The sequence below is a fragment of the Eleutherodactylus coqui genome, chromosome 6 (genome assembly GCF_035609145.1).
Source record: "Eleutherodactylus coqui strain aEleCoq1 chromosome 6, aEleCoq1.hap1, whole genome shotgun sequence".
Taxonomy (NCBI): Eukaryota; Metazoa; Chordata; class Amphibia; order Anura; family Eleutherodactylidae; genus Eleutherodactylus; species Eleutherodactylus coqui.
Window position 1 is genome coordinate 130,426,201 of NC_089842.1, and position 27,884 is coordinate 130,454,084.

General features: G+C 46.2%; 1 protein-coding gene across 1 annotated transcript; it reads left to right on the forward strand.

Moving 5' to 3' along the window:
* The first annotated feature begins 344 nt into the window (after positions 1-344).
* Positions 345-26,405, forward strand: LOC136632602 (phospholipase B1, membrane-associated-like). The gene is made up of 16 exons (XM_066607599.1): positions 345-1,510; positions 6,809-6,873; positions 7,379-7,469; positions 7,624-7,682; positions 7,767-7,834; positions 8,192-8,235; positions 8,392-8,512; positions 18,104-18,155; positions 18,242-18,322; positions 20,579-20,644; positions 20,808-20,899; positions 21,263-21,344; positions 21,679-21,786; positions 23,215-23,310; positions 24,609-24,680; positions 25,505-26,405. Exons 1-16 carry the CDS (start codon positions 1,447-1,449, stop codon positions 25,622-25,624), a joined length of 1,281 nt encoding a protein of 426 aa, XP_066463696.1. The 5' UTR covers positions 345-1,446; the 3' UTR covers positions 25,625-26,405.
* The last annotated feature ends 1,479 nt before the right edge of the window (positions 26,406-27,884 follow it).

The window sequence follows — 27,884 nt, forward strand, 5'->3', positions numbered from 1 at the left end:
CTCTATTAAAAATCAAGAGGCCAAAACTTTTGTTCCCCCTGACATCTGTTATCAGCGGAACGTTCTCATTAGATTGTTATTTGATCCTGCTGGAAATTTTTTCTCTTTTGTACACCTCATTTGCATGCCTAAGGGCTCATGCCCACGGATAGAGTGGGGATACAGAAAAAAGTTCCCGCTGGCGATCGCGGAAATGTATGCTTTTTACTGTGTTTTTCCGCGGTCTCCATTATTACTATATTAATGGAGACCTCCCGCCGCGGAAAAACGCGGTAAAATAGAACATGCCGCGATTTTTTTTCCTGCGGTGTAAATCTGCGGCAGAATCCCACATTTGAGGACTGAGCTATTAGGTTTAACAGAACCTAATAGCTGCGTTATTCCACCGCAGATTAACGCGGCATAAATCCGTCCGTGGGCATTAGCCCTAGAAAAAAGGATCTAAATTGTATGAGTAAGAAATGACTTTAGAATCTAAACCTTGTTCTAGCTTGCTTCTCGAAGTCTTAAGTGTAAAGTATTGAGCTTTTCAGTCTGATTATCAAGTCCAGAGTCCTGTAAACAATGTATCCAGTAGTTTATCCTCGATTCCATCTGTGCTGCATAGAAAGCAGCAGATGTGGATGTCACCATGACACGTGTGTAAGTTGAAGGTCTTGCCCATGGGCAGCTGTTACTTAGTGCATCTGGTAGTGCCAGGACAATGATGAAGGCGAGCGCTATGTGGAAGGCTTGTGCAGAATATAACGTCATATGATGATTTTGATATCCTAGGGGACCTCTTTCCATGGGAGGGGATACAGTGTTACATATTTAGGGAGGTTTGGCATTTTGTGTCCTCATCCTCTGGCATCTGTAATAGCAGCGATGTTGGCAATCACCCAGATTTTCCTAAGAATGAAAATGGAACCAAATATTAACAAATTTCATGTACATGCATGTAAAAATAGATGAGCACGGACCCTGTAAAGCTAGATGTATAGTACAGGACCATATACACTGTTTTGGTGTATTCTCCCCAGAACCAATGCTTCCCTGTGTATCAGTAATAGAACATGCCACCATTTTTTCCCCTCGTGGTTTACATATGTAAAGTGGGGTGGTATATGGCCATCTATTATGGATATTTTCAAGATTCTGCTAGGAGGGGGGGGTTCACTTGTTTTCCTTTCTGCTTCCCTCAGCAGATTTCCGTTGTATCATTACATGCTGACCTTCTGATAAGTCAATAATTGCAGATTCTCTGGCAGGCAAATAACCCAAGTTCAAATCCATCAACAACCAGCGTCATCTGTCACTCACTGTGGACTTTGAATATTCAATGATCCATCAGTAATAAGTAATCCCCGTGTGTGTGTATGATCAGTGCTGCCCAGCTCATCGACGGACCCTTCGCCAGCTCATGCCAGACCACCAAAGATTTCACACTACCCCTGGAAGGTATAGATGAAGATGATGGCAACACAACTGACTGTGTTAGTCTGCTGCTTGTGTCTTTGCCAAGTGTGCGGTGAGTGGAGAATATTACTCTGTCTCCTCTTCCTCCTGACAGATATATAAAGAGTTATTCTGGAGATTATTACACCACTGAATTCTCTAGAGCTCTGCAGAACATCGCTCTGCCCTCTCCTGACAGATACATAGTGATATATTCTGAAGATTATCACATCACTGACCTCAGATCTACGGAACATTGCTCTGCTCCCTCCACCTCCCGTCTTCAAACTATCCACCGCTGACCTTTCTAGACATAAGTAGAATATTGATCCTCTACCTCCTGACAGATACTTTTTCTTGCAACTGTATATCAACATGCAAGTGCACTTTTTGTAATGACCTGGAATTGTGCATTGATTACTAATAAAACGTGGTCTAATTGTCATCTAAGTTACAACTCTAGACAAACACAATCTAACTAAACTAATAACACATAAATAGTTGTACCATATCTGTTATTCAATAAACCCCCACAGGGGCGAGGAGGAAAAGTAAGCGAGCCCTTGAATTTAATAACTTGCAAATCCCCCTTTAGCAGCACCAAATCTTTCTTGTGGCTGCAAATAGGATTTGCACAGCCTTGCGGAGAAAATTTGACTCAGGACTGCAAATATGTTTCAATTAGTTAATATTTCTAGGGTGCCTTGTGTGCACAGCCTTCTTCAGTTTAGGCCACAGCATCTAAATAAGCTTAAAGTCTGGACTTGTACTTTAGAATGGCCAAGTCAAAGTCATTTTTGGTTGATTTATTTGTCTGCTTTGGGTCATTGTCTTGTTGCATCACCCAATGTCTCTTCAGTTTGAGGTCGTGGATATTATTGTATCTTGTCACCGCCAGGAAGCTAGGGGTTTGATAGGGCTTGCATGGAAGAACGCCCCTGTCATACCCCTAGCTCCCGATTAGCTGAATTCCTGAAGGTCCTTGCAGCATCTGTAGTGATTTTTGCCTGCCCTGGAGGAATATTAGCCTTTTACTCCCCACTTCTACACAAGCCAACCTAAACAACCAATCACCGTGAATCAGCCAACCCAAATAACCAATCACCGTGAATCAGCCAACTCAAATAACCAATCAGGTTGCGAATGGTGTGGATTTGGAGAGTAATATAGACATATGCGCCCTGGAGGCATATTAACATTTTCCATCAGACTTCTGCCCTATTGAGGCATTCCAGTAACCTGATTAGTTGCTTGGGTGGGCTGATTCACCGCCCCTTCACTGCCTTCTTTTGATTGTGTGTATGTGCTGTGCTAGAGCGTGCTCATGTTTATGCAATACATCTATCCTCATGCACATCTCAAAAGGGGGCAGTGAAGGGGTGGTGAATCAGCCAATCCAAACAACCAATCAGGTTGCTGGAATTGCTGAATAGGGCAGAAGTTTGGTGGAAAAAGTTAATATGCGCCCTGGAGGGTTAGGGGTTAGTTTTCCTGTTAGGCTTAGATTATTTGCTGTAAATGCTTCCATGTTACAGCTGTCATACTCTGCAGTACTGGGGGCCTCTCCTCCTACAGCTGTCATACTCTGCAGTACTGGGGGCCTCTCCTCCTACAGCTGTCATACTCTGCAGTACTGGGGGCCTCTCCTCCTACAGCTGTAAGACTCTGCAGTACTGGCGGCCTCTCCTCCTACAGCTGTCATACTCTGCAGTACTGGGGGCTCTCCTCCTACAGCGGTAATACTCTGCAGTACTGGGGGCCTGTCCTCCTACAGGTGTAATACTCTGCAGTGCTGAGGGCCTCTTCTCTTACAGCTGTAACATGGAAGCATTTAGACATAATAATGTAAGCCTAACAGGAAAACTAACCCTAACCCTCCAGGGCAGGCAAAAATCACTACAGACGCTGCTGCTATCAGTGTCCCGGAAGCAACCGCCCCCCTTATGTCTCCTGCAGATGCTGCTGTTATCAGTGTCCCCGGAGCAGCCATCCACTTTCCATCTCCTGCAGACGCTGCTGCTATCAGTGTCCCCGTAGCAGCTGTTCCCCTTCGATCTCCTGCAGACGCTGCTGCCATCAGTGTCCTCGAAGCAGCCATCCACCTTCTATCTCCTGCCTCCTCTACCTTCAGCACCTGTCACCACCGCCTCTGCCGAGAGGCAGATTGGGAGCTGAGTATCTTTCTCAGCAAAGTATCTTCCCCAACGACCACCCAGACAACATTCTCAGTGACTGCCAGGACCCTTGAGGCTGAGAAAGGGGAGGCAGCCGCCAGTCAATAAGTAACTGGGCACGTCACTGCCCTGTCAATCTTGTCACCACCCCTACTTCCTGGTGGTGACAAGATACAATAATACCGAAGTCGTGTACTGCTGCGCTTACATTCTTCTGTAAAATGTTTTGGTCCACCTTAGAATTAATTGTTCCCTCAAATGATTACAATGTGTTTAGGCCCTGAGGCAGCAAAACAGCCCCAAACCATGATGCTTCCTCCACCATGCTTCACAGTTGGGATGAGGTTTAGATGCTGATTGATGTGCACTGTTCTCAGATGTGCATTTGAGTTAAAAAGTTGCACATATATCTCACCTTTCCATAGAACATTGTCCCAGAAGCATTGTGGAACATCAAGATGGTCTCAGGCAAATATGAGACAGGCTACCATGCTTTTCCTTCCTGAACACCATTGTTGTTCACTGTTAAAAGTGGGCAGAGATTTTTGAAGTGTGTAGAGTCTTCATTCGATATCTGTTCTTATTGCCCTTAGGTTCTTTTACACCTTTCTCAGGATTGCCTGTGCACTCGGGGTGATCTTAACAGGACACCCACTCCCAGGGAGAACAGCAACAGTCCTAAATTGTCTCCAGATTTTCTTATAGATAGTTTGGCTAAACATAGACTGATGTGCTCCCAGGTCTTTAGCAATGCTTTTGTAACCTTTTCCAGGTACATGTATCTCTATAAGATTGCTTTCAAATCTGTGGTACAGGTTCCGTTTTCCTGCTCCATTCAGGGAACAAGGAAAGGGGAAATCCCCTGGCCAAATTGGTCCATCTTATGGCAGAACCAAACAGTGCTGAATGGACTCCATTGACTATGAATGGGGTCTGCTTGGTTTGCGCTCAGATGTCTGGCGCTATTTCTTCCATTATTTTTGCCAGATCTGCAATGGAACCTCCAAACAGAGGTTGCAGCACAGATGTGAACCCAGCCTAACACATCTTCTGAAAATTGCTAGCATTAAGACATAGTTCACACTAACCAAATCTTCTTGAGAAGAGCAAATTTGTCAATAACCAGGCTCTGGGCGCCCTTATTCAATGGGCAAAACACTTGTGAAACTCACACTTCGAATCTTATCTGCTTTAATGAAACACCTTTTGCCAATTAGCTATTGAAAAAATCCTTAACATAAAGATTTACTAACTGTTTTTCCCTTCACTGTGGATGTTTATTCAATGTGCCCTTTAATACATGAATGGACAAATGTTTCTGAATTATTAGTTTAGTTAGAATTGGTGTTTGTCTATAATTATGACTTTGATAAGAATCAGATCACATTTTATTAGTAATCAGTGCAGAAATCCAACATAATTGATTCACTTATTCTTTCTTCAAAATGTATTTTGCAGATTATGACATCACTGACCTCTGCTCAGTTCAGCAGATCATTACCTTGTCCCCTCTACCCTCTGATAGATATTAAGTGATATATACTATGTTGACAAAAGTATTGGCACATATATAGAAGATGATGAAATTTGATTTAATTCACATTTTTCAATATGGTATTGGACTACCTTTGGCATCAGTGACTGCAGTAATCCTCCTAGGCATTGCTTTCCACCAAATTATGATAGATGGGTGGAGGGATTTGCCTCTATTCCCCGAGCTTCAGCTAGGGATGTGGGGGATGATGGACATTCTAGTTCGTCCCATGCTCAATTGGACCACGATCCAGATTTTGGGCTGGCCAATTAAGTTTGCAGACATTCTGCTCCTCAAACTAAAACTATGTGCTGCATGGCATGGTGCTCAGTCATGGTGGTAGAGACACAGAGCTATACCAAAGAATTGCCACAGGGTAGATAATGCCACATTGTCCAGCATGTCTCTGTAGCCATTGGTGTTGAAGGTGGACTTCCCTATAACCAATGACCTTAATCCTTTCCAGCAGAAACAACCCCACACCATAACAGAACCCCTCCACACTTCACTGTTGGGATGATGCAGTAGCGTAGAAACCGCTCTCCAGGCAACCGCCACACTCAAGTGCAGTCATCTAGCTAGAAGATGGTGTACCGTGATTCAGCCGTCCACAACACTTGCTTCCACTCATTTACAGTCCAACAATGATGCTCCAAGCACCATTGCGGACTCCTCTGTACATTTACTGCTGTGAAGTGTGCAGCTGCTCATCCATGGTTACCCTTTACATGCAATTTTCTTTCGGACGTTTCTGGTGCTAATGGATGTTCCAATAGCCTGTGAGACCTCCTGAGCGAGGGCAGACGATGTGTGTGATGCCTGCACAGCTCATGCAAAGCTTCACTATTCATCATGTTCTGTTAGCTTACAAGGTCTCCTGAATGTGGCTGCGGTGCACACACCAGAACTTTTCAATTTCTGAATAACATTGCCAAGAGTGGACTTTGGAAGGTCTAAAAGCTCTGTCATGTTATACTAAAGGCTGATGTATTTAGAGAACAGACCACCTGCTGTTCTCTAAATACATGCAAATGATGCTAGTTAGCTACTAATGCTCTGATTAGCCCATTAATACCTAATGCAAAATGATCGCTCAAAACTGTCAGTTTCTGACAAATTTTGAGCGATCATCTTTGCGTGTAAATGGACCTTTATGCTCACATATCTGATTTGCATATCCCCTGACAGCAAATGATTGGTGGGTGTTCCAATACTTTTGTCAACATAGTGTATTCTGCAGGTTATTATGCCACTCTAGAGATCTACAGAACATTGCTCTGCTCCTGATTTCTACCTATGAGGGTGCGGGCAGACGAGCGCATAAACGGCGCGTTTTTGCGGCCAAACGTATATACGTGACCATCTGAGGCAATGGTTTCGAATGTATTCGTTCACATGGGCGATTTCACGGCGCGTAAAAACGGCAATTCGAAAAAAAACGGAACATATGCGACCGAAATAAGCGCCAACGCATATTCGATCGCCGAAAAGACCGTTTGCAAAGTAGGAACAAATGAAAATACGCTTTCTAGCTCTGGTTGTGATCGGTGAAAAACGATCGCTCGGGCGATTATACGTTGCGCTCGTGCGAACGTAAATACGCCTACGCTCGTCTGCCCGCACCCTGAGTCTGTATGTGATCCATTTGTTCTGTGCACTGCAGGTTTGGACTGGACGGCTAATTACCTGGACGGTATGAAGGAACAGATATCTGTATACGGGTTGCAGGTAATATTTAATGAATTCCATGTTCTGTAAACTTTAGGCTCCACTGTCAGTGACTGCATCTGCCCATCTTTAGATCCTATACCGTGTGATCATCTGCTTTGCTGCATTTGTTGCCTATCATCTGTCCTTCTTCAGTATTTCTGGTGAGCTGTCAATAAAGCTTCATCATCGCATCAGGAAAGTTTCCAGTAGACTTTGTGTTTCAATTCCTCGCCAGTTTTAGGATCTCTGCCTGTTGACAATGAGTAGAAGCACTTTTATCTACACTGCTACATTGTCACAAAGCCTCAATTGTACGAAGTATAAGGTCAGGACTTGTCAGCCTCTGGTTCTGGATGTAAAGATTTGTTCATTCCACTGATAGCAAGAATGATAGTGAGGAATTGTAAAAGAGTCTATTAGAAAGTAGCAAACCCTCATTGTACAGTGGTGAAGCTTCATGGCATCAGGTTGTCATCAGAGTGCAGAACATCAGTCATCTCTGTTACTGTCTTATCATTTACAGCAATTTCCTGAAAAGGCTTCAGCATTGAGTCATGATGGCAAAGACTTTGAGTGTCCGGGGATCCTCTCCTCCCCTGAAATCCCCACCACAGGTCAGTGTCACCCTCATATTCAGGGAAGATAAGTCTCCAGCTGTTGTGTGGAGCCCCAGATGTTGTGGTTCGTTTCCCCTATCCCCTACATCGTAGACCAGAAATCCACACATGTACAGTAACTCTATAACTCTATTATCTATCTTCCCACAAGTTGACCGTGTAAGACCAGGAGACGTGAAGATTGTGGCCGCTCTAGGTGACTCCCTGACGGTATGATGGCACAGGGTAACATAGGGGGAAGTGTATCTCTTCTGCTATTCTAGACCTTTTTAACTAGTCTTCTTACTACTACAGGCAGCTATTGGCGCGAATGCGACAAACGTATTACAGATCCCGACAGAATATCGACAGCTCTCCTGGAGGTAGGTGGAGCCAGATCATAAAATAAAGTGGAAAATCCTATATACCCTTTCTGGGCCTTGTGCTTAAGGGAGGAGAGGTTTAATGATTGTTGCTCCTTGATGCAAAATTTGCATTTTTTGCCACTTATAAAATATATTTCATGTGGCAGAGGGACCGTTGGTCATTCTTTAGGCTCCGGAGTCTAGGTTTGACTGTTACCTCTTCAGCGACTATAACTCCTCCATTTGATGTCTCCTATACTAAGTTAGTGGCTATGGAGCCTATTATACCTTACAGAGATGTTCCTAATGTTCAGTGTTTATTATAATGTCAGGTGGCGCCTTGTTGTTACAGTGACTGTATATTCTCTCCTGTAGTATCGGAGGCTACGGCAACATATCTAACCTCATTTCGCTGCCCAGTGAGTACATTCCCTGCCTTCACCTGAATTGGGGTTTGCTGATTTGGGAATCATCTTGAGATTGTCTGCTTATTACTCAATTTGCCAGATTAGGTGAAAGACATGACATCTAATCTACAATCAGACAATTCTGACACCTTTTCCTGTATTTTATAGATATTATCAAGATTTTTAACCCTCATGTTGTCGGATTTGCAAAGAAAAGCACATTGAGTTACAAACCGGCTCCCCTAGAGGACTCAGGACTGAACCTCGCTGTTACCGGAGCCAACACCTAGTAAGTGCAGGACAGTGGACTGACACCAAGAAGGTCATGGGATCATGGGGATGAGGGAGCTTAAATTATTGATCTTTGCATCCTGGAGAAGGCAGAGGCCTTGCTACAAAGAGACATTGTGTGCTGTTACATGTGGTTTGGAGCTCCAACAGACCTCCCTTGCCAACGTAGAGACTGTGAGATAGTCCCACATGGACATCAGGTCTCTTCTAACTAAAGACTGTGATACCATAGTATAAAGACGTGTCCTTTCGGGCACAAAGCCAGGTGTAAAGGACTGCTTCAGAGTGAGAATGAAACCTATGGTACTGAGGGTACTGGTAGATAGCGGTTATAAGGTTATTGCTAAAAGGACAATTCTCTTTCAGTAGAATTACTGGAGTTGCTGTTATTAGAGATGAGCGAACACCAAAATGTTCGGGTGTTCGTTATTCGTAACAAACTTCCCGTGATGCTCGAGGGTTCGTTTCGAACAACGAACCCCATTGAAGTCAATGGGCGACCAGAACATTTTTGTATTTCGCCGATGCTCGCTAAGGTTTTCATGTGTGAAAATCTGGGCAATTCAGGAAAGTGATGGGAATGACACAGTGACGGATAGGGCAGGCGAGGGGCTACATGTTGGGCTGCATCTCAAGTTCCCAGGTCCCACTATTAAGCCACAATACCGGCAAGAGTGGGCCCCCCCCCCTCCCAACAACTTTTACTTCTGAAAAGCCCTCATTAGCATGGCATACCTTTGCTAAGCACCACACTACCTCCAACAAAGCACAATCACTGCCTGCATGACACTCCACTGACACTTCTCCTGGGTTACATGCTGCCCAACCGCCCCCCCTCCCCCCCACAGCGCACACCAAAGTGTCCCTGCGCAGCCTTCAGCTGCCCTCATGCCACACCACGCTCATGTCTATTTAGAATTGCGTCTGCCATGACGAGGGACCGCAGGCACACACTGCAGAGGTTGGCACGGCTAGGCAGCGACCCTCTTTAAAAGGGGCGGGGCGATAGCCCACAATGCTGTACAGAAGCAATGAGAAATAGAATCCTGTGCCACCGCCATCAGGAGCTGCACACGTGGGCATAGCAATGGGGAACCTATGTGCCACACACTATTCATTCTGTCAAGGTGTCTGCATGCCCCAGTCAGACCGCGGTTTTTAATTCATAGACACAGGCAGGTACAACTCCCTATTGTGAAGTCCCTGTCGACCCACAGCATGGGTGGCTCCCTGGAACCCACCGGCGGTACACAGAAATATCCCATTGCATTGCCCAACACAGCTGAGGTAGTAATGTCGTGCTTAATGCAGGTGGGCTTCGGCCCACACTGCATGCCCCAGTCTGACTGGGGTTCTTTATAAGTGTACAGATGTAGTAAAAACTCCGTGTGCACCTACAGCATGGGTGGGTGCCAGGAAGCCACCGGCGGTACATAGAAATATCCCATTGCATTGCCCAACACAGCTGAGGTAGTAATGTTGTGCTTAACCCTTTCCAATCCAATTTGTATATGGTTTTCCTAGGGGGCTTACTCTTTTTCTGCCGTTATACAACGGCGCTATATGCTGGCTAAAGCCAGTACTGCATGAGCTGACACGTAGGATAGGCTCCGACAGCAGAGAGGCTGGCAATATACAGTAAGAGAACCCCGACGGACGTCTACCAACAACGGAGCTGTACAGCCTTAAACCCTAATGTCTTCACAGGTCACACAGTGGACTGGAAAGGGTTAATGCAGGTGGGTTTCGGCCCACACTGCATGCCCCAGTCAGACTGGGGTTCTTTACAAGTGGACACATGTAGGTTTAACTCCCTGTGGACCCACTGCCTGGGTGGGTGCCAGGAAGCCACCGGCGGTACATAGAAATATCCCATTGCATTGCCCAACACAGCTGAGGTAGTAATGTCGTGCGTAATACAGGTGGGCTTCGGCCCACACTGCATGCCCCAGTCAGACGGGTTCTTTAGAAGTGTACAGATGTATTAAAAACTCAGTGTGCACCTACAGCATGGGTGGCTCCCTGGAACCCACCGGCGGTACACAAAAATATCCCATTGCATTGCCCAACACAGCTGAGGTAGTAATGTCGTGCGTAATACAGGTGGGCTTCGGCCCACACTGCATGCCCCAGTCAGACTGGGGTTCTTTACAAGTGGACACATGTAGGTTTAACTCCCTGTGGACCCACTGCCTGGGTGGGTGCCAGGAAGCCACCGGCGGTACATAGAAATATCCCATTGCATTGCCCAACACAGCTGAGGTAACGTCAGCTGTAATGCAGGTGGGCTAAAAATTAATTTGATTACACTGTAGGCGAGGGCCCACAAAAATTGCTGTATCAACAGTACTAATGTACATCCCAAAAATTGGCCATGGCCAGCCAAGAGGGCAGGTGAAACCCATTAATCGCTTTGGTTAATGTGGCTTAAGTGGTAACTAGGCCTGGAGGCAGCCCAGTGTAACGAAAAATTGGTTCAAGTTAAAGTTCCAATGCTTTTAAGCGCATTGAAACTTATAAAAATTGTTCTGAAAAATTATTTGAGTGAGCCTTGTGGCCCTAAGAAAAATTGCCCGTTCAGCGTGATTACGTGAGGTTTCAGGAGGAGGAGCAGGAGGAGGAGGAGGAGGAATATTAGACACAGATTGATGAAGCAGAAATGTCCCCGTTTTGGATGGTGAGAGAGAACGTAGCTTCCATCCGCGGGTGCAGCCTACGTATTGCTTACGTATCGCTGCTGTCCGCTGGTGGAGAACAGAAGTCTGGCGAAATCCAGCCTTTGTTCATCTTGATGAGTGTTAGCCTGTCGGCACTGTCGGTTGACAAGCGGCTACGCTTATCTGTGATGATTCCCCCAGCCGCACTAAACACCCTCTCCGACAACACGCTAGCCGCAGGACAAGCAAGCACCTCAAGGGCATACAGGGCTAGTTCAGGCCACGTGTCCAGCTTCGACACCCAGTAGTTGTAGGGGGCAGAGGCGTCACCAAGGATGGTCGTGCGATCCGCTACGTACTCCCTCACCATCCTTTTGCAGTGCTCCCGCCGACTCAGCCGTGACTGGGGAGCGGTGACAGTCTTGGTGGGGAGCCATAAAGCTGGCCAGGCCCTTAAAGACTGTTGCACTGCCTGGGATGTACATGCTGCTCGATCTACGCACATCCCCTGCAACATGGCCCTCGGAACTGCGCCTTCTGCCACTAGCGCTGTCGGCTGGGAATTTTACCATCAGCTTGTCCGCAAGGGTCCTGTGGTATAGCAACACTCTCGAACCCCTTTCCTCTTCGGGAATCAGAGTGGGCAGGTTCTCCTTATACCGTGGATCGAGCAGTGTGTACACCCAGTAATCCGTAGTGGCCAGAATGCGTGCAACGCGAGGGTCACGAGAAAGGCATCCTAACATGAAGTCAGCCATGTGTGCCAGGGTACCTGTACGCAACACATGGCTGTCTTCACTAGGAAGATCACTTTCAGGATCCTCCTCCTCCTCCTCCTCCTCCTCCTCCTCAGGCCATACACGCTGAAAGGATGACAGGCAATCAGCCGGTGTACCGTCAGCAGCGGCCCAAGCTGTCTCTTCCCCCTCCTCCTCATCCTCCTCATGCTCCTCCTCCTCCTCCTGTACGCGCTGAGAAATAGACAGGAGGGTGCCCTGACTATCCAGCGGCATACTGTCTTCCCCCGCCCCCGTTTCCGAGCGCAAAGCAGCTGCCTTTATGGTTTGCAGGGAATTTCTCAAGATGCATAGCAGAGGAATGGTGACGCTAATGATTGTAGCATCGCCGCTCACCACCTGGGTAGACTCCTCAAAATTACCAAGGACATGGCAGATGTCTGCCAACCAGGCCCACTCTTCTGAAAGGAATTGAGGAGGCTGACTCCCACTGCGCCGCCCATGTTGGAGTTGGTATTCGACTATAGCTCTACGCTGTTCATAGAGCCTGGCCAACATGTGGAGCGTAGAGTTCCACCGTGTGGGCACGTCGCACAGCAGTCGGTGCACTGGCAGCTTAAAGTGATGTTGCAGGGTGCGCAGGGTGGCAGCGTCCGTGTGGGACTTGCGGAAATGTGCGCAGAGCCGGCGCGCCTTTACGAGCAGGTCTGACAAGCGTGGGTAGCTTTTCAGAAAGCGCTGAACCACCAAATTAAAGACGTGGGCCAGGCATGGCACGTGCGTGAGGCTGCCGAGCTGCAGAGCCGCCACCAGGTTACGGCCGTTGTCACACACGACCATGCCCGGTTGGAGGCTCAGCGGCGCAAGCCAGCGGTCGGTCTGCTGTGTCAGACCCTGCAGCAGTTCGTGGGCCGTGTGCCTCTTATCGCCTAAGCTGAGTAGTTTCAGCACGGCCTGCTGACGCTTGCCCACCGCTGTGCTGCCACACCGCGCGACACCGACTGCTGGCGACATGCTGCTGCTAACACATCTTGATTGTGAGACAGAGGAGGAGGAGGAGGAGGAGGGTGCTTTAGTGGAGGAAGCATACACCTCCGCAGATACCAGCACCAAGCTGGGGCCCGCAATTCTGGGGGTGGGTAGGACGTGAGCGGTCCCAGGCTCTGACTCTGTCCCAGCCTCCACTAAATTCACCCAATGTGCCGTCAGGGAGATGTAGTGGCCCTGCCCGCCTGTGCTTGTCCACGTGTCCGTAGTTAAGTGGACCGTGGCAGTAACCGCGTTGGTGAGGGCGCGCACAATGTTGCGGGAGACGTGGTCGTGCAGGGCTGGGACGGCACATCGGGAAAAGTAGTGGCGACTGGGAACTGAGTAGCGCGGGGCCGCCGCCTCCAGGATACTTTTGAAGGACTCCGTTTCCACAACCCTATACGGCAGCATCTCAAGGCTGATGAATTTTGCGATGCGGACGGTTAACGTTTGAGCGTGCGGGTGCGTGGCGGCGTACTTGCGCTTGCGCTCGAACACTTGCGCAAGCGACGGCTGAACGGTGCGCTGAACTACACTGCTGGATGGGGCCGAGGACAGCGGAGATGAGGGTGTGGGTGCAGGCCATGAGGCGGTAGTGCCTGTGTCCTGAGAGGGGGGTTGCATCTCAGTGGCAGGTTGGGGCACAGGGGGAGAGGCAGGGGTGCAAACCGGAGGCGGTGAACGGCCTTTGTCCCACCTTGCGGGGTGCTTGGCCATCATATGTCTGCGCATGGTGGTGGTGGTGAGGCTGTTGGTGTTGGCTCCCCGGCTGAGCTTTGCGCGACAAAGGTTGCACACCACTGTTCGTCGGTCGTCAGGCGTCTCTGTGAAAAACTGCCAGACCTTAGAGCACCTCGGCCTCCGCAGGGTGGCATGGCGCGAGGGGGCGCTTTGGGAAACACTTGGTGGATTATTCGGTCTGGCCCTGCCTCTACCCCTGGCCCTGGACACCGCACTGCCTCTTGCAACCTGCCCTGCTGATGCCCTTGACTCCCCCTCTGAAGACCTGTCCTCCTGAGTAAGCGTTGCACACCAGGTGGGGTCAGTCACCTCATCGTCCTGCTGCTCTTCCTCCGAATCCTCTGTGCGCTGCTCCCTGGGACTTACTGCCCTTACTACTACCTCACTGCAAGACAACTGTGTCTGATCGTCATCGTCCTCCTGACCCACAGAAAGTTGTTGAGACAGTTGGCGGAAGTCCCCAGCCTCTTCCCCCGGACCCCGGGAACTTTCGAAAGGTTGGGCATCAGTGACGATAAACTCCTCTGGTGGGAGAGGAACCGCTGCTGCCCAATCTAAGCAGGGGCCCGAGAACAGTTCCTGGGAGTGCTCCCGCTCCTGAGCAGGTGTTATTGTAGTGGAGTGAGGAGGCTGGGAGGAAGGAGGAGCAGCAGACAGAGGATTCGGATTGGCAGCAGTGGACGGCGCAGAACTGCGGGTAGACGATAGGTTGCTCGAAGCACTTTCTGCCATCCAGGACAGGACCTGCTCACACTGCTCATTTTCTAATAACCGTCTCCCGCGTGGACCCATTAATTGGGCGATGAATGTGGGGACGCCAGAAACGTGCCTCTCTCCTAATCGCGCAGTAGTCGGCTGCGACACACCTGGATCAGGAGCTTGGCCTGTGCCCACACCCTGACTTGGCCCTCCGCGTCCTCGGCCGCGTCCACGTCCTCTAGGCCTACCCCTACCCCTCAGCATGCTGTATTACCAGTGATTTGATTTCACAGGCAGGAAATAAATTGGCGCAAGACTGCAGGCCAAATATAATTTTTGCCCTTTTTGGAAAACGAAAGGCCCCACTGCCTCTAGTGAATGAATTATCTAAGTTTAATAACTGTGCTGTGTCCCTGCTTATGTGTCACAGAACGTGAGGGTAGCAGAGTTATTATAACTCTTGGAGAGCAGGTATTTTTTTCCCAATTAAGGAAAGCAAATGGCGAAGCCAGCAGTAAAGCGTAGCTGGGTGCGTATGATTTAGCAATGTTTTTCACGCAGCTCACACGTCTCCACAGGCGTAAGGACGGACAGAGGCTGGACAAATAGATTTGTTTTCAGTTTTTTCCCACCAACAGGCAGCACTGCGTATATTCAATGAACATGAGAAGTTTAATAACTGTGCTGTGTCCCTGCTTATGTGTCACAGAACGTGAGGGTAGCAGAGTTATTATAACTCTTGGAGAGCAGGTATTTTTTTCCCAATTAAGGAAAGCAAATGGCGAAGCCAGCAGTAAAGCGTAGCTGGGTGCGTATGATTTAGCAATGTTTTTCACGCAGCTCACACGTCTCCACAGGCGTAAGGACGGACAGAGGCTGGACAAATAGATTTGTTTTCAGTTTTTTCCCACCAACAGGCAGCACTGCGTATATTCAATGAACATGAGAAGTTTAATAACTGTGCTGTGTCCCTGCTTATGTGTCACAGAACGTGAGGGTAGCAGAGTTATTATAACTCTTGGAGAGCAGGTATTTTTTTCCCAATTAAGGAAAGCAAATGGCGAAGCCAGCAGTAAAGCGTAGCTGGGTGCGTATGATTTAGCAATGTTTTTCACGCAGCTCACACGTCTCCACAGGCGTAAGGACGGACAGAGGCTGGACAAATAGATTTGTTTTCAGTTTTTTCCCACCAACAGGCAGCACTGCGTATATTCAATGAACATGAGAAGTTTAATAACTGTGCTGTGTCCCTGCTTATGTGTCACAGAACGTGAGGGTAGCAGAGTTATTATAACTCTGGCAGAGCAGGTATTTTTTTCCCAATTAAGGAAAGCAAATGGCGAAGCCAGCAGTAAAGCGTAGCTGGGTGCGTATGATTTAGCAATGTTTTTCACGCAGCTCACACGTCTCCACAGGCGTAAGGACGGACAGAGGCTGGACAAATAGATTTGTTTTCAGTTTTTTCCCACCAACAGGCAGCACTGCGTATATTCAATGAACATGAGAAGTTTAATAACTGTGCTGTGTCCCTGCTTATGTGTCACAGAATGTGAGGGTAGCAGAGTTATTATAACTCTTGGAGAGCAGGTATTTTTTTCCCAATTAAGGAAAGCAAATGGCGAAGCCAGCAGTAAAGCGTAGCTGGGTGCGTATGATTTAGCACTGTTCTTCACGCAGCTCACACGTCTCCACCGCCCGTAAGGACGGACAGAGGCTGGACAAATAGATTTGTTTTCAGTTTTTTCCCACCAACAGGCAGCACTGCGTATATTCAATGAACATGAGAAGTTTAATAACTGTGCTGTGTCCCTGCTTATGTGTCACAGAACGTGAGGGTAGCAGAGTTATTATAACTCTGGCAGAGCAGGTATTTTTTTCCCAATTAAGGAAAGCAAATGGCGAAGCCAGCAGTAAAGCGTAGCTGGGTGCGTATGATTTAGCAATGTTTTTCACGCAGCTCACACGTCTCCACAGGCGTAAGGACGGACAGAGGCTGGACAAATAGATTTGTTTTCAGTTTTTTCACACCAACAGGCAGCACTGCGTATATTCAATGAACATGAGAAGTTTAATAACTGTGCTGTGTCCCTGCTTATGTGTCACAGAACGTGAGGGTAGCAGAGTTATTATAACTCTGGCAGAGCAGGTATTTTTTTCCCAATTAAGGAAAGCAAATGGCGAAGCCAGCAGTAAAGCGTAGCTGGGTGCGTATGATTTAGCAATGTTTTTCACGCAGCTCACACGTGTCCACAGGCGTTAGGACGGACAGAGGCTGGACAAATAGATTTGTTTTCAGTTTTTTCCCACCAACAGGCAGCACTGCGTATATTCTATGAATAATAACTGTGTTGTCGCCCTGCCTATACAATTCTTTCCCTGCAGTATCAATGGAGGGTGCAATGCTCTGCAGAGGCGATTTTGAGAAGCCCAAAAAAAATGCAGCACAGCTAACAGCAGCCAGCACAGTACTGCACACGGATAAATATGGCCCTAGAAAGGACCGTTGAGGTTCTTGAAGGCTACACTCACTCCTAACACTCTCCCTGCCTATGCAGCACTTCTGTCCCTAATGCCAGGTGCAACGGTCTGCAGAGGCGATTTTGAGGAAAAAAAAAATCCCACTGCTAACAGCAGCCAACACACAGCTATCAGTGGCCCTAATAAGGACCTTTGGGGGGTCTTGAAGCCTACACTAACTACCAATTCTTTCCCTACAGCAGCTCCGGTATAAACAGCACTGTCCCTCATCTAACTCACACCGCATCTGAGGCGAGCCGCGGGAGGGGCCGACTTTTATATTAGGCGAACACCTGATCTCGCCAGCCACTCACAGCAGGGGGGTGGTATAGGGCTTAAACGTTGCAGGGGGAAGTTGTAATGCCTTCCCTGTCTTTCAATTGGCCAGAAAAGCGCGCTAACGTCTCAGGGAAGGAAGTGAAAGTAACCAGAACACCGCATGGTGTTCGTTACGAATAACGAACATCCCGAACACCCTAATATTCGCACGAATATCAAGCTCGGACGAACGCGTTCGCTCATCTCTAGCTGTTATGTAACAGAGTAAATGGTAACCAAACTGCCTTTAATTGTAGATATGTTTAAGTATAATGACAAAACCTCAGATTTACCCCGGATAGTTACTGACATTTAGGGTCATACAAAAAAACAGCTGATTAATCCATTTTCATTTAACTATGTTACGATTTGCTCTGTGTTCGTAAATAAGTAGTTGACTGCAACATTTTAATATCGTGCCCTCCTATGGAGAGATCTAATGAAATGTAATTAATACTTGTTTAGTAAAAGTTTAATTTGCTGCATTAGACTACCTCCGTCTGTCACTGCTGCGCCATCACATATCATCCAGCTGCATCTTTACAATAGACAATCCACCGTGATCTGAATAACCTGGACTCCAGAATGATACATTGTAACAAACTATTAGGACTGAGAGTTCTCATGCTGTGTTTAGGCCAGAGTAGATTGACTAGGTTAAATACATTGTGCCACCAATCGCCATGCACTCTCTTGGCGTTCATGCACATGTACCAAGATAGAACACGCTGCGATTTTTTTTTGCGTATTTCACGCAATGAATGTTAGCAGCAACATGGGAGCCTATGGCTGTCACCGCACCTTTGTGTGAGCCTAGCCTTATACTAAAATGTGTTGCTCCCTGTGTTTATTCTCTCCTGAAACTGACTAAAGTTTCCTGCTCTGTTTCAGTCAGCTGTCGGAGCAGGTTCGGCGTCTGATTGACATACTGAAGTCTATGCCGGTAAATATCTGTCTCATCCTCCCAGCATTTCTGTAGCTTTATGGAACAAGGATCTGGTTATGATTTGTCTCTGTGTCTCTTCTCAGGAAAACCGCTTCCAGGAAGACTGGAAAGTAGTCACCATATTCATCGGCTGTAACGACCTGTGCGACTACTGCAAGGACAAGGTGCTTAGCAGAAAACCCTTGTTACCCGCCGCTCTGCCCTCTATCATGCAGACTGTTCCTTTATGGAACAGGGAAGGCGCCCTAATTAGAGTGGTTCACAAAAGAGCATTGACATTGCCATAACACCCAGCGCACATTTTGTAGACTTCCATAGAAAATCATTTCTGTCAAGAATCAAAGTTGAGAATGTCATAAGAAAATGTATCTGTCAGAATGTTTCCATGGAGATGCCGATCCCAGGGATTGTCATGTAAATGAACTGGAATCATTGTGTAATGAAAAGTTCTGCAGCTTTCTAATACATTTTGTTTTTCACTTTCTCCTATTCTTTAAAATCTCTGCTTGCTGTTAGTAAATGGAAACATTCTTCTTTATATCCAAAGGCTGCTTGAACTAGCCCTGCTCCCATAGTTGATTGGTTTGTTGCCAACAAGTACCTTTTGAATGGAACATGTGATAAAAGAATACATTGTATCATCCCTTTTTCAACGGGCGACAAGCGGAAAAAGGCCTGTACTCTCTGAGCAGTTTCTAAAATTTGGCTGAGGAGTCGTGTCACGGTGCCAATGAGTGCAGCACGCTCTTTGTAATCTTGTGCCCGTTGAAGGTATACAACAGGATCTGGAAGACTAATGGAATTAGGTGATCGTGACACCAGTGCCTGGATTAAGAGCGCTTTGTAGAGAAATAAGACTAACACACGTATGTAGGTAAATGACAGGCACACCATTTACTTTCAGGCTTGTGGTTGTCTGCATTATTCTTATGCACCAGAAATTGTGTATACAACTTGCATATATACTTTTAACACTTTGAGGGGGCAGCATCTGAGCTAAGGAAGAGCTATATAGAAAGAAAGGAAAATACCCTTTATAAACCCCACTAACAGTTTTGCAATTCCTGAAACACTGTGCTCAATTTTTCTTTAGTACTCTTAAACTTCTATGAAGATTCTATACTTCTTGTGTGAAGTTGTCGTCCGGTAGAAAGCAGCGCTGGCTTGAACGGACATCAAGTTTGGGCAAACAACCAGTTTCTCAGCATCCGGGTGATTTATGGGCTGCTGCACACAGGATTGCTTTAAAGTTTACATAACGAGTCTCTATGGCAGGTCAGAAGAGGAAAAGAAACTGGGTCTTTACATTGCTGTTAGTTTCCTCCGGTTCAATCTTGGGTCCTCTCTCCCCCCTCCGACTGAATGGCTTACTGCCTCACTCCATATGCCCTCAATACTCCTCTTCATTTCCATCTTCTAACACTGTTATCAATTTCTAAGTGCGCAATACAAAATGAACCCGAACCCCCACCTTTTCTCCATGCAGGGAGCCTGTGACAGCTCTGCTAACTAACTGATTTACGACAGTGCCTAAGACCTTAACTCTTTTGTTTCCTGACTCCCTCTTCTTATTAAGTGAATTCCAGCCAAGCTACACTTTGCTAAATGAACTGGTAGTTAGAACAGTTGCTCTTAACTTGCAGGTAAAGGACCTTTATCCTGTAGTGCCAGTCTGGGCCACTACACCTTCACTACAGGGGAGCTTTGTGCAGCTGCTGTGTGTAGGGAATCTGCCTGTTTACTATGAAAGGAGGTGGAGCACTCTCTAGATCTCTTTCGGCCGCCCACCTCTATTTACAGTAAATAGGTAGTTGCTTAAAGATTGAACAACTCCTGTTTACATGGGCTAAAAGACGCTTAATTTTTAGGTGAGCTAAAAATCAAGCGACTCCAACAATTGAGCAATTTTTTTGCTTAGTGCCTTGTCAGCGGCTGCTTGTACATGGGGCAACTATTGCCCGAATTTGCCGTTTCCAGCAACCATTCAGATGATAATCGCTACATGTAAAGGTTCCTTTACAGACAATGCTTCCTTTTAAAACAAATATGCAAATTAGCTCTCTTCCACAAGTAAGAAAATTAGAAAACTGTCTCACTAGTGCCATCTGTAGGTAGTTTCCCTGTAAGTCAGTGTCCTACCCATTAAAGAGCCTTGACCTCTCAACTGATGCATTGTAACGAACCTTCAGCTGTTAGAACAGGACAGATTGGTGTTAGGTTTTCAGCCTCAAGCTGTAAATAAGAATATTCCCATTTACTAACAGCAAACATATTTTATAAACGGTGAGCCTAAGGTGGGGAATCACATTTAGCAAATATTTATGTGAGGATGTTAGTGATGTTCTGCAGTGATGTAGTCCATGGGTCATCCACATTTGCACCGATGAGTGATGATATGACTTCGTCTCTATTACGTCCAGACGCTGTTCTCTGCAGACAGTTTCATCCACTACATGACCGAATCTCTGGATATGCTGCAGGAAGAGGTACGTCAAACCTGTCATGTGTGATACTGTCTGCTAAATCATTGTATCTAAGGCTATGTTCACATCCCGTTTGTGATGTATGTTTCTAGAGTATACGTTAAGCGAAGGCCATAAAGTGGATGTTAACAGAGTCGAACTATAATGTGGTGTCTTCTCTTCACAGCTTCCTAGAACCATTGTTAATGTAGTTCAGGTTTTCCATGTTCATCGCCTTCGACAGGTGAATGATCTGAGTTTGGGCTGCATCTTGCAAAGGTGAGGGCATCCATCAATCATTCTACACAGGGACTGCAGCTGAGACATCTTGTAACTCTTCTCGAAACTTTTAAGTTCCAGTGTGTCATAACATCTGGTCATGCCGGATTATGTAGATGCTAAAGCAGCATTATTTTTTCTCCAGGCATCTTCTGGTTTTGTCTCGTCTATGGTGAGGTTGATATTACCTCTACTTTGGTCTGAAGGGGCATGTAGCACCCTATAGAAAGCTCTGCCATAATGTGGGTGGCATTAAGTATTCTCTCAGCTGTACCTGTGACTTCATGGTTTCTACTGTCTATCATGAAGGCTTCAGTTGTTGTTTCTTCTTCTCTCCATGACATTTTCTGCTTTCTTCACCAGGACCTTCTGCTCTTGTGTAGTGCAACCTAAGGAGAATTCCCCAGAGCTGCTGGAGATTGTGGAGGTTAACCGGCAGTTCCAGGTAAAGGTCCCTTCATTATTTTATCCTTTATATAGATCACAGCAATGATAGATCCTTGTATACATGTGGTCAGTGCCAGGCGCAGCCCATTCTGGAGGAAGAACTGTGACCTGATAACAAAGTAGCATCTTGGTGGCTACCGCTCTTCCAGGTTGTCTAGGACTATGGCCATTATGGATAGATCTCTTAATCACATACAGGTTCTGTCCTGCCTCCCTTCTACATGTATAGTTTGGTTCCCTGTCCAGTTAGTGAAGTAGCTGTCTACTCCTATTGGTTCAGTGTTCTGGGGTTCTATATACGGCCAGTATCTTCATGTCTCTTCTACCACCAGGAGCGGCTGGAGAAGCTCATCCAAACGTCTGGAAGATATGATGGAAAGAAGGACTTTGCTGTGATTCTGCAGCCATTTCTGAAGGACGTTGAACCAGCATTTGACCAGGTGAGCGCCCAAGGCCAGTACAAGCGGCACACAAGGTCACAGAATGTTCACTGGTTTATGTTATAGCTGCTGAGACATTGGCCAATTTAAGATTACCTCACCCAATCAACAAACAAGTCCTCTAGTGGGTAGTGTCTGAATTATCAGTTAGTAGAGGACAACCACTAATGTGTCACATCTGGTACAACCAGGTTACACAATCAGAGGTGACTAGTTTCGGACATGAGAATGGAGCACAGTTGGAAGTAGGTAATACAAAGACATACAAATATTAACTGAGCTAACTATAACAAAGGAGGATTACAAGGACTGGAATTGCTAGAACTGGACTAGTTCCTCAAGCAGAGCGCTCACTCCAAAAAAGTGCAACCCCACTATGGAAGAGAGACTGGAACCAATTCAAGCCTGTCTGGCGACAATTGCTCTAACACCAAACCTCTAAGACTAAATAAATTAAAATCACAAAGCTGACTAATCTCTACAACTGAAAACTAGATTACCAATAAACTTTACTAGAGACACTTCAGGCATAGAATGTGGCATTAGCAGTATAACCAGCAGCCTCAGAGGAGCCAGACCAAATAGCACAAGAAAGAACCTGATCAACTGGCTGTGCGGACAATCATCCCAGCCAGCCCAATAGCAGAAAAAACTAAAAAAGTTACTGACTGACTGGCTGAGCTATCAGTCATCTCAGTAAATCTAGCAGGTAAACAGCAGAATAGATGACTAACCTTTAAGTGCCAATGTTGAGTGAAACATGTATGCGCCAACAGTGTACCAACGTGACTCAACGCTCATGTTCTGATGTCACAACCCGGTCTAACCTGGAAGTCACGATGCAGTCGATGCAGTGACATAATGGCTTCTAATACATTACAAATAGAGGTTGTCAGCTAAATTTTTACAGCCCTTGAATGAACTATAACCTGGATTGCTGTGTAAATTCTATTCTCAAGCTTTCTACTGCCTTTGCAGTGAGAGTATTGTTCTTCTTTGCACTTTTGGCTTTCTGTTTATGAAATGAACCAGGAAGAACAGAACGATCAGCAATAGGGTCCCTCCCAGCGTGACTGTTGCAGAGCATGGAGTTGTAGGAGGTCACAAAAAATGAATGCAAATAGTAAAAACCTATGATTCTGATAAGGGACTAAGCCACATAATTGACTAATCTCTGGGGGTGTCTAGCACAATCATCTTTTACCCTAAAGTCAGCATTAACTAGCATTAGCAGGTTGACTGCTGCGAGAAGGGTTTGCAAGAGCGCTCCTGGTGGACAAGCTCTAAACTGCACCAGCGACAGGTTATTCAGAAATTAACCTGATTCATATCATTAAAGACGTAATATACTGGTGATGAAAAATAATGGCGTCTGGTGCGACTGATTCTATCGCTGTTCTGCTACTAGTCTGTTGTTCTCTTCTACAGGAAGGCCATGTTGATTACTCCTTCTTCACTCCGGATTGTTTTCATCTGACCATCAAAGGTCATGAACAAATGGCGAAAGCATTGTGGAACAATATGGTAACTGTGTGATGCTTCTGTCATGTCTATGCTCTGTTCTCTGCTCATCACAGAAAGCTGTCCCAGTGAATGAGAATGGCTGAAAGATTTCCAAGCGAACAATTCATCTGCTTGTATAAAGAGGCGGCACGAGCGAACTCTGTCCTTGTTCATTCATGCAAATGAGAAGTGTAAAAGCACCCTAAAGGCCCATTTAGACACAAAGATTCTTGCTCAAAAATCACTAAAAAGACATCTTTTGAGCGATAATTGTTGTGTGCATTTACACGGCATGATGATCCCTCAAAATTTATTCAAACGGCAGTTTGAGTGACAGTTTTGAGTGATCAATTTGCATAAGCTGTTAAGTAACTAATTAGTTAGCTTATTGTGTAAATGAAGGCTCACGCTGTATGCAGAAGACAAGCTGGGACACTTGTCTTCTGCATACAGATGTTGTCTTTTTGGAGCGCTCATCTGGTATACAGCTGAGCACTCTGAGCGGGATATACAGAAGACAGCTGGACCGCTTGTCTTCTGCATACTTCTGGTGTGTTCTCCAAGCGGGATACCAGCTGAAACAATAGTATCAGCGGTATCCCGCTGAGAACTCAGCACGCAGCCCTGATAAGGCTCATCGTTGTCTTTTAGCAAGCTAAAAGTCAGCGATCGGCGAAAAGTGCACGACGGCACTGCAGTTTGAACACAACGATACACACTCAAAAGATGGAAATTGAGCGATGTATGAGCAAGAATCATTGTGTCTAAATGGGCCTTAAGTTTAGCAGCAGCAAGCTCAGGATGTACAGGATTTAGGGCAGATGATCATGGGCATAGGCGCATATATACTATGGGGACCTTTGCTGCGCAAATACGCAGAAAAAAATATTTTTTGCACAACTGAAATGCACACGCAAAATACGGAAATGTAAATGAACCCATTGAAATCGGTGGATTTTATTCTCTGCGTATTACATGTGCAAATACAAGCGTGAGAAAAAGGCCTAAGGCTGCATTCATACATGGTGTCTTTGTTGTGGTTTTTAATTGAGGTTCTTCTGCAATTAAAAACTGCATGCATTTTTCAAAACAACACATTCCATTTTTTAAATGCAGTTTTTAATAGAAAAATCGCAATTAAAAACCACAACAAAAACGCCATTTACGAACACAACCTTAGATGCACCCACTGATCTGCCTCTCCTGCTTTAAGCTGCACCTATTATTTATTATTTTGTCAGTTTGTCATGGGTGCGCTCTGAATCAGATTTCACCGTTATCACTAATGTTATTTGAGCTTTTTCTTTCCATTATTGCAGCTCCAGCCGGAAGGAGAGAAATCTCTCCTAATGACGTTCTCTGAAGATGTGAAGCTCCTGTGTCCTTCTGAGGTAATGCTGTGGGCAGCGATAGCCTAAACTGTTGGCAAACCTTCCTCCAGCACCCACAGTCCCTATAATGTCATCTGTGTAATGCTAATTTCACACAGGCGAGTGCGATATCAGGATGTCAAACTCAGGCCAATATCGTGCTCACCAATGTGCAACTTCCCTGCGGACGGGAGGCATATTTGTGTCAAAAATCCCTCGCATCACTTTAGGGAAGTAGCGATCCTTGTTTTCAATGGGAAATCTTGCATCACACTTGCGGGCACCTTGTACGCCATACAATGCTTTACCAGCCTCATTGAAAACAATGGGCGATGAGTTCCGAGGTAACGCCCAAATATAGGACATGCCGCAATTTTTTTTTTCCACACCATGATGTGGGAGACAAAAATCGCTCAAAAGATGGGGTTCATTTTCGTGCGTCTCGTAACAGACAAATCTGGCACGATTTTCTCGGACGTGTAAAAGCAGCCTATGGTAGAGTGATTGATGCTACTTGTTCAGAAGCTGCTGTCACTGATAACATTCTGAGGCTTCCCTTGTTATCCTTCACTTCTGCTTTTTTCTGGTACCTGTAGTCCATCCAGGTTGCCAAGGCTGTACGGCCATTACAATTAGGTACATTTGTTTTATGGCAGGACACCACAATGCCGTTTTACTACCATGGAGAGACATAATGAGGGGCAATGATCTTCTTACATGTGAAGTTTCAGATGTGTGCGATTGCCTAATTTACACTGTGACATGACAGTGGATTTGTTAGAGCTACAGCGGTTTGTGCCGCCATTTGCATACATGTCTACATCTGTCTCATCTCTATATTACAGGCTCATTCTTATATCTACACCAGGAGGATTGGGAGAACAACAGCTAGATCCAGTGCAGCCAGGAGCGCTGTAGTGATCATCAACCTCCTCTGCGCGGCGCTACTTCTACTCTGCATATAAGAAGAGGGAAGGAATCAGGATTTGCCCTTAATAGAAATGAAGAGAGAAATAAAATACATTTTCTAATTTATCAAAATGCAAGAAAACAAGAGACATTTACAGAAAGTGGATGTGGAATGTGAGAGAACTTTACTACTCATAGAATGGTAGAGTTGGAAGGGACATCCAGGGTCATCTGGTCCAACCCCCTGCTCAGTGCAGGATTTACTAAATCATCCCAGACAGACATTTGTCCAGCCTTTGTTTGAAGACTTCCATTGAAGGAGAACTCACCACCTCCTGTGGCAACCTGTTCCACTCAATGATCACCCTCACTGTCAGAAAGGTTTTTCTAATATCTAATCTGTATCTCCTCCATTTCAGTTTCATCCCATTGCTTCTAGTCTTTCCTTGCACAAATGACAATAGGGCTGATCCCTCTGCACTGTGACAGCCCTTCAGATATTTGTAGACCGCTATTAAGTCTCCTCTCAGGCTTCTCTTCTGCAAGCTAAACATTCCCAGATCCTTTAACTGTTCCTCATAGGACATGATTTGCAGACCGCTCACCATCTTGGTAACTCTTCTCTGAACTTGCTCCAGTTTGTCTATGTCTTTTTTAAAGTGGGGTGCCCAGAACTGGATACAGTATTCTAGATGGGGTCTGACTAAGGAAGAGTAGAGGGGGGTAATTACCTCACGTGATCTAGACACTATGCTTCTCTTAATACATCCCAGAATTGGGTTTGCCTTTTTGTCTAATGCATTACATTATACTCGTAATTCTCAATAAATATTTTCCTTAAAGGGCCAGAGCTTATAATAATGTTGGAAGCATTATAAGACAAGTGGTTGGTATCAGTCATATATGGATGTAAGTGTCTCATAAAGCAGTGTACATGGAGGCAGGGAGGTTCTACACTTTCTGGCACTATGCCCATTGAAGGATATTACAGTTAGCCTCACACCAGCTTGAAATGGCTGATAACAAAGATCAATAGACATATGCAATGGTCCTTCAGTCAGTCTACCCTTTGCCGTCAGATGATCATTAAAGGGGTTGTCCTGCGGCAACAAGTGGGTCTATACACTTCTGTATGGCCATATTAATGCACTTTGTAATGTACATTGTGCATTAATTATGAGCCATACAGAAGTTATAAAAAGTTTTATACTTACCTGCTCCGTTGCTGGCGTCCTCGTCTCCATGGTGCCGACTAATTTTCGGCCTCTGATGGCCAAATTAGCCGCGCTTGCGCAGTCCGGGTCTTCTGCTTTCTTCAATGGAATCTCTCGTGCAGGATGCCGGCTCCGTGTAGCTCCGCCCCGTCACGTGCCGATTCCAGCCAATCAGGAGGCTGGAATCGGCAATGGACCGCACAGAAGAGCTGCGGTCCACGGAGGAAGAGGATCCCGGCGGCCATCTTCACCGGTAAGTATAGAAGTCACCGGAGCGCGGGGATTAAGGTAAGCGCTCCGGTAAGCTTTCTTTAGGTCCCTGCATCGGGGTTGTCTCGCGCCGAACGGGGGGGGGGGTTGAAAAAAAAAAAAACCCGTTTCGGCGCGGGACAACCCCTTTAACCTTTCAACAAGCTTTGCATAAACCAATAGCAAAGGCGAATATAACAAACTTGGTAAGATATCTTATTCGGGAAGAATGGTTCCAATTAGCAGGCTCTCCCTCCTTCCTAAATCGCACACTCACTATGAAAAATTACTGAAAAATTACTAAAAACCCAACATGGGAAACAAGATGAACTAACCGCTCACTGACCGGCCAGGTGACATGCTGTCCGTAGAAGTGAAGCAAGTGAAGAGAAAGCAGAGATGTTGCTGTGGCTAATAGTATTTTACCGTCTCACAACTACTAAAATTACACTACACTGCTCAGTATGTCTCTATATTATCTTCCATCCTGCCTCTCGGCATCTGAGAGATGATGATAGAGGAGCAGAATCTCCTCATCTTTGTGCTAGGTATGATAGACATCACAGAGGTACATGAGATTTGGGATGGTGGAGACGCTGTGTCTTAGTTTCTTTGTCCTGTCCTTAGATGGTCACTGACTACTACTCCCTTGACATGTACCAGAGTGAAAACAGGGTATTCCTGACTGTATTGCTTGCTGGCTGTGATATTAGTCTAGTGCACCTCAAATAAACAGTCCAGGAAACAGGAGGGCAGGTTCAAACTTAGGCCTCATGTCCATGGACAAAATTGAATTGTGGAATCCGCGTGGTCAGCTGCGCAGATGATCCGCAGTTCAATATGCCCATAGACA